The sequence below is a fragment of the Micropterus dolomieu genome, linkage group LG23, assembly GCF_021292245.1.
Source record: "Micropterus dolomieu isolate WLL.071019.BEF.003 ecotype Adirondacks linkage group LG23, ASM2129224v1, whole genome shotgun sequence".
NCBI classification, from domain to species: Eukaryota; Metazoa; Chordata; class Actinopteri; order Centrarchiformes; family Centrarchidae; genus Micropterus; species Micropterus dolomieu.
In genome coordinates, this window is record NC_060172.1 from 6,799,576 (window position 1) to 6,814,349 (window position 14,774).

The 14,774-nt window shown below is 40.1% G+C and overlaps 1 protein-coding gene across 6 annotated transcripts in view; it reads right to left on the reverse strand.

Moving 5' to 3' along the window:
- The window catches only part of LOC123962925 (polypeptide N-acetylgalactosaminyltransferase 10), a 369,356-nt gene that overhangs the window by 338,374 nt on the left and 16,208 nt on the right, over positions 1–14,774 (reverse strand). For all 6 annotated transcript variants that reach the window (XR_006823100.1, XR_006823101.1, XR_006823102.1 and 3 more), the window contains 2 exons: positions 13,176–13,314; positions 9,145–9,311 (listed from right to left, as the gene is read on the reverse strand). Coding sequence is in view for 1 of the 6 variants with exons in the window: in XM_046039428.1 (XP_045895384.1) it covers positions 9,145–9,311; positions 13,176–13,314 (306 nt within the window). In the remaining 5 variants the exon portion in view is untranslated. The remainder of the gene's footprint in view (positions 1–9,144; positions 9,312–13,175; positions 13,315–14,774) is intronic.

The window sequence follows — 14,774 nt, forward strand, 5'->3', positions numbered from 1 at the left end:
CACATGAGAGATTTTTATTCTGACTGAGCTATTTTCTGATTGGCATTATTCTGATACTATGTAATTGTAATTCTAACAAAGAAATAAACAAAGCACATAAGAAAGAAAGTAAAGGTGATGGACATGGCCGGCAGTGTAAAAACCCAACTAAATAAATATGTTTGTACTAAACATAGTGTACAAACAACATTTGAATAAATAAGACAAACTGATCTGAACATTCAGGCATGAGAAACATAACATGGAACAAACGCTTTATGGAAGCTGGAGGTTCCAACTGCATGTAAACGCACCACAGATTACTGTCAGCTATAATCACAGAATAGCCTACAGCAGACTTTCTAAATCACTTGCAAAAGACACCAGTATGATTCCTTAATATTGTCTATAAAATATGCAAGCGTAAAGACAAGGAAACAGCGAATCAGTGAAATGTATTCAAGTACCGCTGAGAGAAAAAGTGAGTCAGGCTCCTGAACAAAACCCCAAACTGCTCATACTGGTTGGCTCTCAGATGTCAAGGTGTGGTTGTGTACAACGTTTCCGCAGTTATGGTTATACACAATGTTTATTGTCATTGTGATTTCATTAATAAGCTTAAGTCACAAAGTGAGTGTTCATGTGCTACCAAAATCCTGGATGTGATAATATGGTGGTTCTTCTTCGCACGGACGTATTCAACGTAGTGACGAAACGCGCCCTGTAGAGCAGTTTGTCTGTCTGGGCTACAGTAGAAATATGGCAGCGCAACATGGCAACTTCCATGTGTATATTGATAAAATTGGCTCATTCTAAGGTAATAAAAACACAATAGTTCATTATGTAAGGTCTTTTATACATCACTGAAGACACAGTTATAGATATTATATTGCATTTCTGTCAATAGATCCTCCTAAATATTAAACTGAACCTTTAAGACTAAATATTCAGGATTTGTCCTGTCTGTTCTTGTCTTATCCTTGTTCAGCGTGTTTCTGAATACATGTAATACGTGTAAATAATTAGCATTTTGTGTGTCAGTGTCAGGATTGTAAAGCTGAACTCCAATGTTCAGTTCATGCAGGTTTTTTATAGCTACTGTATGCTTAAATATAGTATTTATAATTTGTAAGTATGGCGTTAGCTCTGACAATTCTCTAACATATACTGGTCCCTACAAATGTGCTTTAATTTATTCTTAATTTGTGTTAGTCTTGCACAGTTAGTGACAATTCAGAACAAATTAGGAAAGGATATTGAAAGAAGACAAAATGTTAACAGTGATTGCTTTGAGTCATTCAGTATGAACATTCTGTTTTGACAGTGAAAGGTTTGCTATTACTTTCAGTATGAACATTTCTTCGTCATGCTGATCAAAAACTGAATCCTGGTGGCATCATGTTTCCTTTGTGGAGGACTGCAGCAGTGTTCACAGCAGTTACAATGAAACCGAACAGCAACCCAGTTTCACTGTAAAAAAAAAAAACAACAACTCTGCAGCAAAACCACCTCTCTGTTCTTATTTTTTTATGCAATATGTTCCAAATACTCATGTTTTCTCCAAAAGATGACTATATACTGTACACAGCTCATCACTATCATGATAAACTTTTTTTTACCTATACTCAAACTACAAATACAAACATCTAACTGCATTATAGCTAAATAGCAAAGTGATGAGCATTTGGAACTCACTGAACATACCAAAGGAGTAGTTTGAGTTGAAGTTTATATGGATGTTTTGGTACTTTTCCCCTTGAAAATGGGCCCCAATTGAAATCCACTGGAACTGCTGTGAATCCAAGGTGAACTGGGAACAGAGGTGAGGATTGACAGAATGACTACTGAGTCCCTGCAGCGACTGAACTGATGCTGGTGGATCTGTGAGTGTCAGATTAAGGAGCTTTGTTGATCTGATCCCAGGAAAAGCTGACATGATGGAACATATGACACTCGAGGAGGCACATCCTGTAACGCACAATTGTATATACAGTGTTCCCTCTCCTCGCCTCCCATGCACTATTTTCTCTTCCCTGATGAGGAGATGGAAGAGGCTTTCTGTTATTTTCTGTTTCTGTATGTGACAAGTTATAGCTACTTCTCTTGCCCCGTCTGGCCATAAATCCGTGAAATGAGTTGGGCTCCACCAGTTTCACTGCACACACTCACCAATGCTAAGCTGCCAGACACACAAGCAACCATTTACCCAGTGTGACCATCTCTACACAGCAGAGGGGAAGCTATGAGAATCACTATATTGTTATAATTGTTATGGTTGCTTTATTAGTTAGTAAAGTTAGGCGTTGTTGACAAAATATAATATGACAATAATCCTGACTCAGTACCTTTGTTTATAATGTAATGATATTAGGGTTAAGGTTAGGGTAAGGGTTAATATAGGGCTAACACACAGAGGCAACATGGTGGCGGTCAAACTCCTCAGACATGGTGAACTGATCCCATAGTGAAACCTATAACTACAGAAATACGGAGAGAAAGTGTAAAAGCCTGCAGGAAAGGAGACGGGGAAGTGAAGGACTGAGCGGGTTTATTATTTAATCTCTTACAACGCTGAAGGGCCATGGCATGAAGGAGGGAGAGGACATACAGCAATCTGCCAAAGGGTGAAAATTGAGAATAAAAAGACAATGAAGATGCTGCCTCATGATTTTCCACTTATTTAACAGCAGTGAATAGTTTCATGGAAACCAGTTTCATGGAACCATTATTGTCTATACACACTGCTTGATGAATTTGACACTGTCATCTAGTAATTAATTTTACATTCTCGCCAGCTTCGCCCATCACCTCAACTAAACAACTGCATGGAGGGAAGTGTAAACCTGGTGAAAAAGCTAAGCTAAACACCAACAACAGAGCTATATACCGAATGACTCCTTTTTATTCTGTTAAGTGTTGAGGTCATTAGATTACATGTCAGTGTCACAAGACGAAAGTTATACAGTACAAACCAAAAGAGTGGATCATTTATGGACCCCAGTACATGGTAATCTCAACCCAAACTGAACACAATACATAACTAATAGGAGAGCTGCTTGGTAGCAGGGCAGCAAGTTAGCAGAGCTTCATTAATGTTGCTATTCTTAAATAAAAACACCTCTAGTCAACCACATCTGAACATATTCTGAGCTATTTGGTCAGGCAGGTTACATTAAATACTGCAGGGAGGAATAGTACAAACAGAAATAGACTAGCATACCTCCAACACGTCAAACAACTGAACCTTGCTGTGCGGTGTTGTGATTAAACACTTGCACCATGACAGCACAACTCAACTGTTTGCACCCATTCATGTCATAACTCTACGCTACTAACCACCTTCTATGGAAAAACTCTGAAAGTGAACTTTTTTCATATAAAAAATAAAAAATAAATGAAAAAACAAAGGAAAAAGAGCCACAGGTGTGAATAGATAGATGGGTAGTGTGATGAATGAAAAGACAAGAGGTTACTCCCACAGCCAGTTCTCCCACCACACCTCTAGGGCTCTTGTTGCTATGATACCTCTCCAACATCACTGCGACCTGAAAAATAACATTTGTCATCTGCAGCTTGCTGTGAAACAGACGGCAGCTAAACCTGAAGTGCAACTGAAGCAATTTTGCCAGGCAGGAATATATTAAAAAACTGTTTTTAATGTAGGCTTATGTATTGTAGAGAAAATAATTAAAGGATTTACCTGGTGATGGTGAACTTTACATAATCATATTACTGTTAGCCAGGTCAATAAAACAGGACGGACAGAAAAAGTGAGAAATGTGTGCACATGCAATGAGAAGGGGGGGTCAGACCTGTTACAACCAAAAGGCCTGAATCAAACCCACTGCGAATGGCCAGCTAGACTAAAGTGAAGCCTGCAGTTCTTTGGATGTTGTGGATTTTTTTGTGACCTCTTAGATGAGTCGTCGCTGTGCTCTTAATTTTGTAATTGTGGTCGGCCGGCCGCTGCTGGGAAGGTTCACCACTGTTCCGTGTTTTCGCCATTTGTGGATAATTGCTCTCACTGTGGTTCCAAAGCTTTAGAAATGGCTTCATAACCTTTTCCAGATTGATAAATCTCAATTGTTCGCGTGAATTTCTTTGGATCGCAGCATGATATCTAGCTTTTGAGGATCTTTTGGTCTATTTTACTTTGTCAGGCAGGTCCTATTTAAGGAATTTATTGATTGGCCTGGGTGTGGCTAGAGAAATTCAAATGAGCTTTCCAAAGATGTGATGTATCACAGTTGACTTAAGTTTTAACAGGGGGGTGCAAAAACAATTTTTCCCTTAACAATAAAAACCTCAATTTATAAACTGCATTTTGTGTTTACTTGTGTTATCTTTGTCTAATATTTCAATTTGTTTGATGATCTGAAACATTTCAGTGTGACAAACATGCAAAAAAATAAGAAATCTGGAAGGGGGCCAACCCTTTTTCACACATGCACTGTATGTCTAAACAGCTTCAAACACCCACAGCAGGTTGATGAGAGAGAGAGAGAGAGAGAGAGAGAGAGAGAGAGAGAGAGAGAGAGAGAGAGAGAGAGAGAGAGAGAGAGAGAGAGAGAGAGAGATGGAAAATATTGCTAACTTTCACCAACACTGGAGGGATCCTTTAACAACCACATTAATAAAAGTGGAGGTCATTTCTATAATTACAACATGTGTCATTTTTCTCACCTTGAAGGCAAAAAAAAATTGCCTCATCATGAGTTAATTTGCTTCAGGATAACTGTTAGCAGCAGTTATGTTGCATAATGAAGTGTTTTAAATATAACAAGGGATATGACTGTAGGCTCTGTAGATGCACTAAAGCACAGAGAGGTAACTCAGTGTCAGCAGAACTGACTGGGAGGGGAGTCTTACCGTCTGTGTGTGTGTGTGTGTTATGAATGGAGAAGTACCTTTTGTCAGGGTGGGCTGGGACGTTAATGACTCATACAGACTGATTATGTTTTATGAATGAGAATTACATCACGAGCTGCTTAAGAATAAAGATCCTTTATTTCAACTCTGGGTAAAGAGGATGTCTCCATACAGCACCCTACAACAACACTGAAAGGTTGAGTAAGGGTGTGTTTATAAATGTATGCATGTATTCATGTAATGCTTATGGTTGCTTAGGTTTCATCACTTGTTAAATTAGCTAGCCATGTTAGGCTACAACAACAACAGCTAGAATGAAATGAATGCAGGAATACCTAGATTCTGGAGATTCATTTTTAACACATTTTACTTAGCATCAAGTTTTTAATTTTGTGTGATTACTAACATTTTAGGATCAGTGCTGAACTGTGGTGGTAATGTGAACAGAAACGACTAATTTCATCCTTTAGAACATATATATTTTAAAAGCGGCTAATTAGGCAGTTTGCCAGGTAGAGTGTACTGACCACACAATAACAGAAATACAACAGTTATTTTAAAACACTCTTCTATAAAAGTAAAGTAAACTAATGTTTTAAGATGGGAGCTTAGGTACCGTGATTTGGGTTGTGTGGATTTATTAATTTATTTGTGCTTAGATAGGTTAAGTGTATTGATCACTTTTGTTTGTTTTTAGGTGTTCCCACCCGGAGGCCAACACTCATTTAACTCTGAAAAATAAACTTTGAAAGCAGGGGGAAATAAAGAGTAGGCAACTGCTACAACAAGACACACAAATGCAAATATGGTAATGGTGAATAGACTGTACATGTACAGCAACTTTATTCTCTTCCAACTACTCAAAGCGCTTTACACTACATGTAACATTCACACACATTCATAGACTGATGGCAGAGGCTGCCCTGCAAGGTGCCAACTGCACATCAGAAAGAAACTAATCTCACACACACACACACACACACACACACACACACACACACACACACACACACACACACACCCCGATGGCACAGTAAATACACTGACAGACTCTTTATGCTCCAGAACACATAACTCATCTACCACCTTTTTTTACATTCTTGCAGGAAATTATTTCTCAGCTTGGTAAATTAATGTGTGAACCAGAAATTAAGCACCACACTGTAAGTCTGAACCACTCTATAATTAATCACTTTTTCTCTCCTCCTCTATAATGCACTTGCTCCCTAATTTATTGCGTAAGGGTTCAATGCTGAGCATTGATTTGTGGTACTCTGCAGAGACAACGTCCGGGATTATTTGCTCTCCGACACTGCAACATCAGCTACTCAACCGGAGACCAGAAACCGATTGATGTTCACTTTGTCCTCGTGTCTCTTAAGCCTTAATTACAGCCCGACTCATTTCTTATCAAAGGACAGTGGCAGTCAGAGGGAGTGTTAGAGCAGACGGCCTGCTGAGGTTAAATCCCTTCCCTGCAGCTGTGTAATGTCTCCCATCCATCCTGACGACAGAGGACCCAGACCCAGACCCATCACAGGTTCCAGGCTATTTTCACACAACTGAGTTGTTCTTCCCACTCACAGGAATGTGACAGGGTATAGGGGAAAGGATGATGTAGGAAAAGAAAGTTTTCTACTTTCTTTGTCTGAATCCTAATGTAAAAGTTTACCTTTTGATTATTGTTAAATATCGATAATTACTGACAATTACCTGTTGTCCACTCTGTAGGGCAAGAGCCGTGTAAAGATACATATAAATCCGGCAATCTGTCCCTTAAGTGCATTGGCTGCAAAGAAAGTAAAAAACATGAAATAAAAACTCCCAAACCCACAATAGTGTGCAACAGGTTTCAGCGTCATCAAGGTAACGTGATAAAGTGCTGTCCCATTCCTAACATTTTCAGCCCTTGCAGCCTCTTGCACTTAATCACTTATCAGGTGACATCAACATCAAACTAGTGATCTGAAGTTGAATCAATTTGAAATGAATAACATTTATACATTTACATTACATTTATGACAAGATAATGATATATTTATGATTTTGTAATGTGAATTACAATTACAATGCCTAATCAAATCATAAGACTAATAGTGATTATTTTAACAATTGTGTGACAAGGTTTGTAATCTCAGAAGCTTTACAAACCCAACATGTACATATTTGAAATAAGATTAAGTAAGTGTCTTGTAGTTTTACTATCTAGACGATTATAGCAAGACCTTCTCCATTTTTTCACTGCAGCAGCAGTGGGAAGGTTTGGTCTCTTAGCTCAGATGGGTGTTAACCTCTAAATGAGTCTGAGGCAGCGGAACACCTCATTACCGTGGATACGAGAGGTAAACACATCTTTCAACGAGGGACCGTGACAGGGAGCACTAATTAACAAGCAATTAAACACTTTCTTAAGAGGACTGGTGAAGGGAGAGTGAAAGAGAAAACAACACACAGACAGGTGTGCATAAACACACACACACACACACACACACACGACCAATACACAAAGCTATGCAATAATGGAAAGGAGATGTTTGCTACAGAGAGCTGCTGAGGAGCCAGAGATGCACAAATTGCAGAAGAAAGTCATTTTTGTTTCATAAGAGTTATCATTAAATGACCAATCACTGCACTCCATTGCTACCAAAAGACATCCTGCTAAACCAACTACATAGCATCTGTGTGTTACAGACATCTCGACTCTTTTCAGGTAAAAGAGTGGGGTTAGGGTCCTGCTAACATTGCCATCCATCCATCCATCCATCCATCGTCAACAGCTTATCCTGCGTACAGGGTCGTGGGGGGCTGGAGCCAATCCCAGCTGGCGTCAGGCAAAAGGCAGGGTACACTCTGGACAGGTCGCCAGTCCATCGCAGGGCCAGACATAGACAAACAACCAGTCACACTCACTTTTACATCTATGGACAATTTAGGGTCACCACATCAACCTAGCCTGCATGTCTTTGGAGGGTGGGAGGAAGCTGGAGCACCCAGAGAGAACCCACGCAGACACGGGAAGAACATGCAAACTCCACACAGAAAGGCTGAGACCACAGCGATATCCACTGGACCACCTTTCCGCCCATCTAATATTGCCAATATTTTCTAAAAGAATGTTTTTGAATAAATGAGGAAAGAAATACACATTGAGGTTGGCTGTGAAGATTCTCAGTCACCCAGGCCATATCCAAGAAGGGTTAAATCAAGGGCAACTGAGCTCTTACTTTCAATCAAGTCCAGTTGCCCTTGATTTAACTTTCCATTTACTTATTTTATTTTCATCTTTATAACGTGTAACTTATATAGTTTTGTTACAAGCTTTCTGTGGCAGAGAGACAGTGTGTCAAGTTAGCATCTAACAAATTCCCAATAATCCCAATAGTAGTCTTTTTTTCCCCCAGCAGCTGGGTTTAGTCTGTTCTTTGTGGATGTTTCCCATGCTAATATCTCAGAAACAGAACTTGCACAATTTAGCTTGTCTTTGTGAATCTGAGGGTGAGGAGGTTAGAGACAGACTGAGAATTTGTAAAAACCCTCCTGGACAAGGAGTTCAGGAGTTCCTACTTCAAAAGAGTTTTGAAAGCCAGAATTTGGCGCCCCTGGTAAAGTAGTCCTTGTGTGTTTGATGCTGATCAGTAACTTTATTTTACTGTTGGCAGTAAAATTCGTATTTGCGATCCCTTGAAATTTTTACTCTGAGCCCCCTGATGGATGGAGAACATATTAACCTGTCAGCACTGCCAGGAATGCACACGAGTTCCTCCATTCCCAGAAAATACTTGCTAGAAAAGAAGTCAGTGCCCATATGAAGGCTAGATGACTCAGGTCCACTCGGTTTAGAGTAAGGTACAACCTTCCATCAATGTATTTATCTGCCTCATGGTGTTTTAAGATTTTCGCATCTGGTGGTGAATTTATAACACACACCATTATCACATTTAATGCATTGAAAATGAGAAAAGTATACAGCAATGTGAACAGAAGTATCAAATATCAAAATGTTACCATATTGCTGTACAGTGTGCCAACATTTGATATTTGCATTTATTTGCATTTTATCTGCCATACATTTTCGGGGTAGGAAAACTAAGAAAAATACCACCAAAATACACAAATAAATATATTTGAGCAAAAGCTCTGAAAACAAATGTAGTAAATTCTACCATGGAATCAAACTAAATTTGTTGTAACTCTTCCAACCACTATTAAACAATTTATAATTTTAATGTCACACTTGTTTGCACATATCTGTGGAGGTGTGTGTTCTGTTTAGTAACGAGTATGTGTGCTCTGTACCTTTGTCGCTGAAGTCGTCGACCAGGATGACCTCTGCTATGAGCTGTGGAGGAGATCGGTTGAGCACGCTGTGAACAGTCCTCAGCAGCGACGACCAGCCCTCGTTATGGAAGGGGATGATGATGCTGGTGTTGGGCAGCTTCTCTGCATATAGCTTCTGTTTACAGCTACACCCAGGCAAAAACAAATACAGAAATATTGCACTTAATACTTGTATGGTGGACATTTCACAAGTCCAACATCCATATATTCTGCTAAACCTGGGGTCGGGTAAAGGTGGCAGCAAGACATCTTTCTCTCAAGTAACACTTTCCAGCTCCTCCTGGGGGATCCCAAGGCCTTCCCAGGCCAGATGAGATATGTAATCCCTCCAGTGAGATTCTGGGTCTCCTCCCTGGACTGGAAAACCTCCAAAGGAAGAAGCCCAGGAGGCATCCTCATCAGATACACGAACCAGCTGAACTGGCTCCTTTCGACCCGAAGGAGCAGCGGCTCTACTCTGAGCTCCCTATATATCCAAGCACCTCACCCCATCTCTAATGCTGAGCCCAGCCCCTATGGAGAAAAGGCATTCCTTGTCTTGTATTCAGGACCAAATTTTTTCAGTCACTACCCACAGCTCATTACCATAGGTGAGTGTTGGAACCGAGATGGACTGGTAAATCGAAAACTTTGCCTTCCAGCTCAGCTGCCTCTTCACCACAACAAGATGAACAAGATGCTGACATACTCCTTCAATTAACTCAGAGGGAGCAATCCACTATTTTCCTGCAGAGAACCATGGCTTGTAGGTACTCACCCTCATCCCAACTGCCTGCAAAAAGCAAAGACGCAATCTGAGGTTCCCAAACAAAATCTGTCCAAAAAAAACACGGCCAGAGTCTTTCTCAATCCACCTTATTGAGAAAAGAAGAAAGCATCTTATCCAGCAACCTTTCTTATGGTTACACAATCGCCTCCACAGCAGATCTTGGGTCACTGAGGTGACATATGGATTAAGTGCTCAAATGGATGTGTTTGAGCAGTCTGGAAGAGTTCTGCTCAGCTCACTGAAATCCATGTGCAATCTACACTGAAACCCCTATTTAATCCATTTTCTATCATTTTCTGTTACAGTGAAAATTGTATTTAGACATCTCAGAGAGAGAGGAAAAATAGCAACTCAGAACAATTGCCAAACAGATCAAAAACGATCAAAAAATATATATTGCCTTATGATACTTATGAGTTCCTGTAATGATGCAATGCTTGTGACCGCATTTAAAATCTGAGACACCGTCAGTGGACCAAATACTAACTATTGCAGAACCGAGGTGCTAGAACTGACGTGAAATGACAAGTGGGTCTGATCTTAATCCGAAGCCTGGCTGGAGAGTTCTGCAAAGCCTGAAGCTGAGCTAAAGCTCAAGCATTAAAGCAGGTAAATAAGGCATTACAATAGTCTTGGCGTGAAGATATAAAAGCATGAATAATTTTTTTCATTTGATCTTAGTAATATTCATTCATGACAGTGGTATGAGATCTTATGGTGACAAATTATATGACCTGACATTTTTCTTGGGAGGATTTGGTCAAATACAGCTTTTAATATTTCATCCCCCCTGCTGCTAAATGGAGCTCAGTTTAGTAGCACATACAGCTGTTATCAGCGGCCAACACGTGCTCCAATGACGTTTTACAGCGATCACCTTGTACATTATCATCACAGCAAGTGGATGGAACTTTGCAGAAGGGCTTATCATTGGAAGAGAGTTATGTTTCGAGAGAGAGAGAGAGTAGTAAACTGTGTCAGTCGATCGGTGTCTGTGTTCAACATCAGCCTGCGTGTTATTCATTCAAATATGAACACTGGGAGACAGGCAGGCGGAGTGATCGACAGCCGGCTGGCTGGTGACTCTTAACAGACCCTGTTTAATTCCACAAGGGGTGGAGGTGTGAGTGTCTGTGCGTGTGTGATAGAAGTGTATGTGCTTCAATTAAATTTAGCCTGCGTGTAGAAATCGAATGTGTCGGTCACAGGTCTGGGACTGGCTGCCTTTTAGCCACAGACAACATGACAATCACCAAGAAGCAGACACTGCCTACAGGGCAGACCGGGTGAAGGAAGTCAGTAGGGGGGAGCCACTGGTTGGTGGGGAGAGCAGGTGTGTTCATCTGATTGGTGACAGGAGAATGAAGTGTCTGGCAGCCATGTGGGGCTACCCTAGCCCTCAACATAAAGCAAGACTCTTATAATAGATTAGATGATAGCAGTTGTCATGTACACACTCAACACTTACATATTCATTACTTGGTCATATGCGTTTTGGAAGACCCTGATAAAAGATGTTGTCCAACCAGCACAGGGACCAGATCAGAAAATGCCAATATGGGTCAGACGGATCAGAGCTATGGTTGAATGCTTTAAGATGTTGCATTTATTCCTGAGTACCTATTAGCATAGGCAAGAAATGTGTAAGATCAAGGAAGTCCTGCTTTTATAAACACTGATAAAAAGAATCAGTCCTCCTGGGGAAACTGGCAAAGAGGAAACATTCACGGCTGCTTTCCACATGAAAGAGAAGTGAAGGTCAAGTGTCAGAGGACAGTTCTTGCCAGGCAAAAGAAAAGCTGTGATTAAAGGCTGAAAGGGATGACAGGTCACAGGAGTCTGGATAGCTGATTTCTTTCTTTGAGAGAAACTAAAACTTTTGAAAAAGATTTCGCACCAAACATTCTCTCCATGACAAGCTGTTCCCATGAAGACGAATTCAGAGTTGGATTTCAGGGCGTTAAATAAATTTAAACATTTTACTTAATGAAGTCACAGTAGCCGTGTTTCCATCAATGGTTTTTTACGCACATTTTGAAGTATTGCATTAGAAAAGATTGATTGAAACAGCTAAATTTGAAAAAACTTTTTACCCTCGCTTGAGGTGGTTTTTGCCTTTGTCCAGAGATGGGAACTCGAGTTTGAGACTCGGACTCGAGTCGCACTTAAGCCGCACACACAGTGACTTCAGACTCAACTTGAGACTCAAAAGACTTCAGACTCGACTCGGACTTGAGGTGCGGGACTCGTGAACAATGTTTATTTTTAGGAAACTTCTGATGAACTTACTGTTATTCCCCTCCCTCCATTACCTACAACCTGCCAATGTAACACGTAGTAGCTATCAGCTCCGCGTGGCCACATGTGAGAGAGGACAAAAAAACACTGGTAGCTGCTGAGCCATTTATCATAAACTTTGGCTTTAAAACTTCATACAACAAGACCCAAACACAGAAGCGCTAAATGCAAAATAGTCTAAAATAGTCTAAAAATCTAACGTTAGCTTGCTTCTTGCTTTGGCTACGACCTATGAAAGGTTAACTCCGACTGCCGTTCATTCTGAAAAGATGAATGAGCATTTGTTTGCTGCCAAACTTGTGGTGGTCGTTTAACGTAATAATTTATGTCCCGCTGGCTGCCATCACGTTAATTATTAACGTCGGCTGCAAACAGGTTAAAGGTTTATTGTTGATCATGTAACATCACAGTTTTATTTAGTTAACGTTACACTGGGTTTGAGAGTCTGCGGGTGTGTTGACATACAGTAGTTTATAAGCTGTCATTAACTGCACTGCACATTACATGGTTGTGCTCTGTAAGTGAAAAACAGGTTACAGTTACAGAATTCCTTATAGCTATTCAGTTTTATCAGCAGCCTGGATTGAACGCAGCAGGTGATACAATACTCATTATAACCACGAGTGACTGGAGACTTGATTTGGACTCTACCTAAAAGACTTGTGAGCAAGAGTTGCCAACAACATCATGTGTGAACATGTGAATGTTCCAGCAATGAGGGCAGTGTGCTCTTCATCTCTAAAATAAAATGTTGTCTACTTGTTTTCTGAATTTCTCAAGACCCAATATGAAATGAGATTAAAATGAACCGACAAAACTTCAACTGAGAGGGTAAAATTTCTCTAGCAAGCCAATGCATTCAATTTTGACGGTGTATAGCAAATACAGTTGAATGAAACACATGAACACACAGAGGACTCACCTTGGATGGCGGATGTCAGGGAGGGAGCGATTGAGGGAGATCCGGTTGCTGACGTAAATGTTGAAGCCATTCTCCCTGTAGGCCTGGTCGACCTGGTCAATTTCTGTCAGAGGGAAAGGCTTCCCCTGTTCACCGTTACCTGCATCCAACACACACATCAGTCCCCATGACACTGCGCGTGCATCCCAGACACATGCATTTGGAGGCAAACACATGCTCTAATTTAGCTGTGTTTACTCGATGTTTAAATAAGCACCTGTTTGCTAGTATGCCTATGATCTATATACTATAAGTTAATGAGATGACAGTGTTGTGTTTACTCCCCCAGTTGTGGCACCCAAGCGGCCAAAAAAATCAATCCATACTTGCTGAGGATATCTGGTTGTAGAAGACCACTGCAGGCAGTGCTGCTCGTCCATGAGTGTGTAATGATAATGTGGATTTGCAGGAATCAGATCTTTATTTATTCGCAAAGTGTTCATTTTACTGGAATAACCAAAATCTGCAACACGTCCTCATACCTCAATGAGAAAACAGGCCGATTGTCAATTTTCCCAAAACCTCAACCTTGGGATTAGCTTTGAATATAATGACTACAATTAAATTTTGCCTTCACTTATTGTATATAGTGTGTACCTGATTTCATTCATTCAACATTAAAAACTATTTCTGTTTTAAAGGCTATTTAAGCGTGCTTCTAATTAGTTGATCTTTTATTTAAACACAAAGTCTCTTGAGACACCTTTAAAAGAGAAACCTCAAAAACTAGCTAGTGTCTCCAATGCGCTTTGAGGGATCACAGCAAGCACACACAGGGCATTTCAGGGTTGTGAAGAACAATAATTTAAATTAATAATTTATCTGCAGATTATTTTCCTAATCAATCAAACAACCATCTGGCGCCGTTTTACAGAAAGTTCCTGTCTTAAGTTATAAGACAGGAGGAGTCTAAGATAGGATTTTTCCCAAGCCTTATTACCATGGTACCAAACTAATTAATGTAGGATCAGCAGGTTAGGAAGTTTTGTAATACGACCCCTGGTCTATAAAAGTAAATCATGTACAGTTTCCCAAATACAAAGTTGACTTAACTTACTGAATTGTCTTTTCTGATTAAACCCAGAGAGATTCAGATAAATGAAAATAAAGACTAAGAAAATCAGCAATTATTAACAATCAAGACAACCAAAAAATACCTGCATTGTATATTACTAGACATTTAGGCTATAGCACTTAGATAAGATGTATGGCACGTACACACAAGCATGTACCTAATCACTCTCTAACAACCCTTTCCTACACACAAACATTATAAAAATTGAGCTCATTTCAGGAGTGAATCAAATTACACTGTGCTGAATGTTTCATTAGCCACTCATCAAAGCACTCCACGCAAACACACAAAGATACACGCATGGAGGCTGAGCTATAGTCAAAGGAGAGCGTCAAATTAAAGTGAGCTGCCTTGTTCCATTAGGCAGAAATGACCTGTCTATATTCCTGAAGGTAATAACTGTGGAAAATAACTCCTCACTTTAATGGGTCATTTCAGAGATAAACTCTTCTACTTAATATTGTACTTTTCCCTGTATAATAACT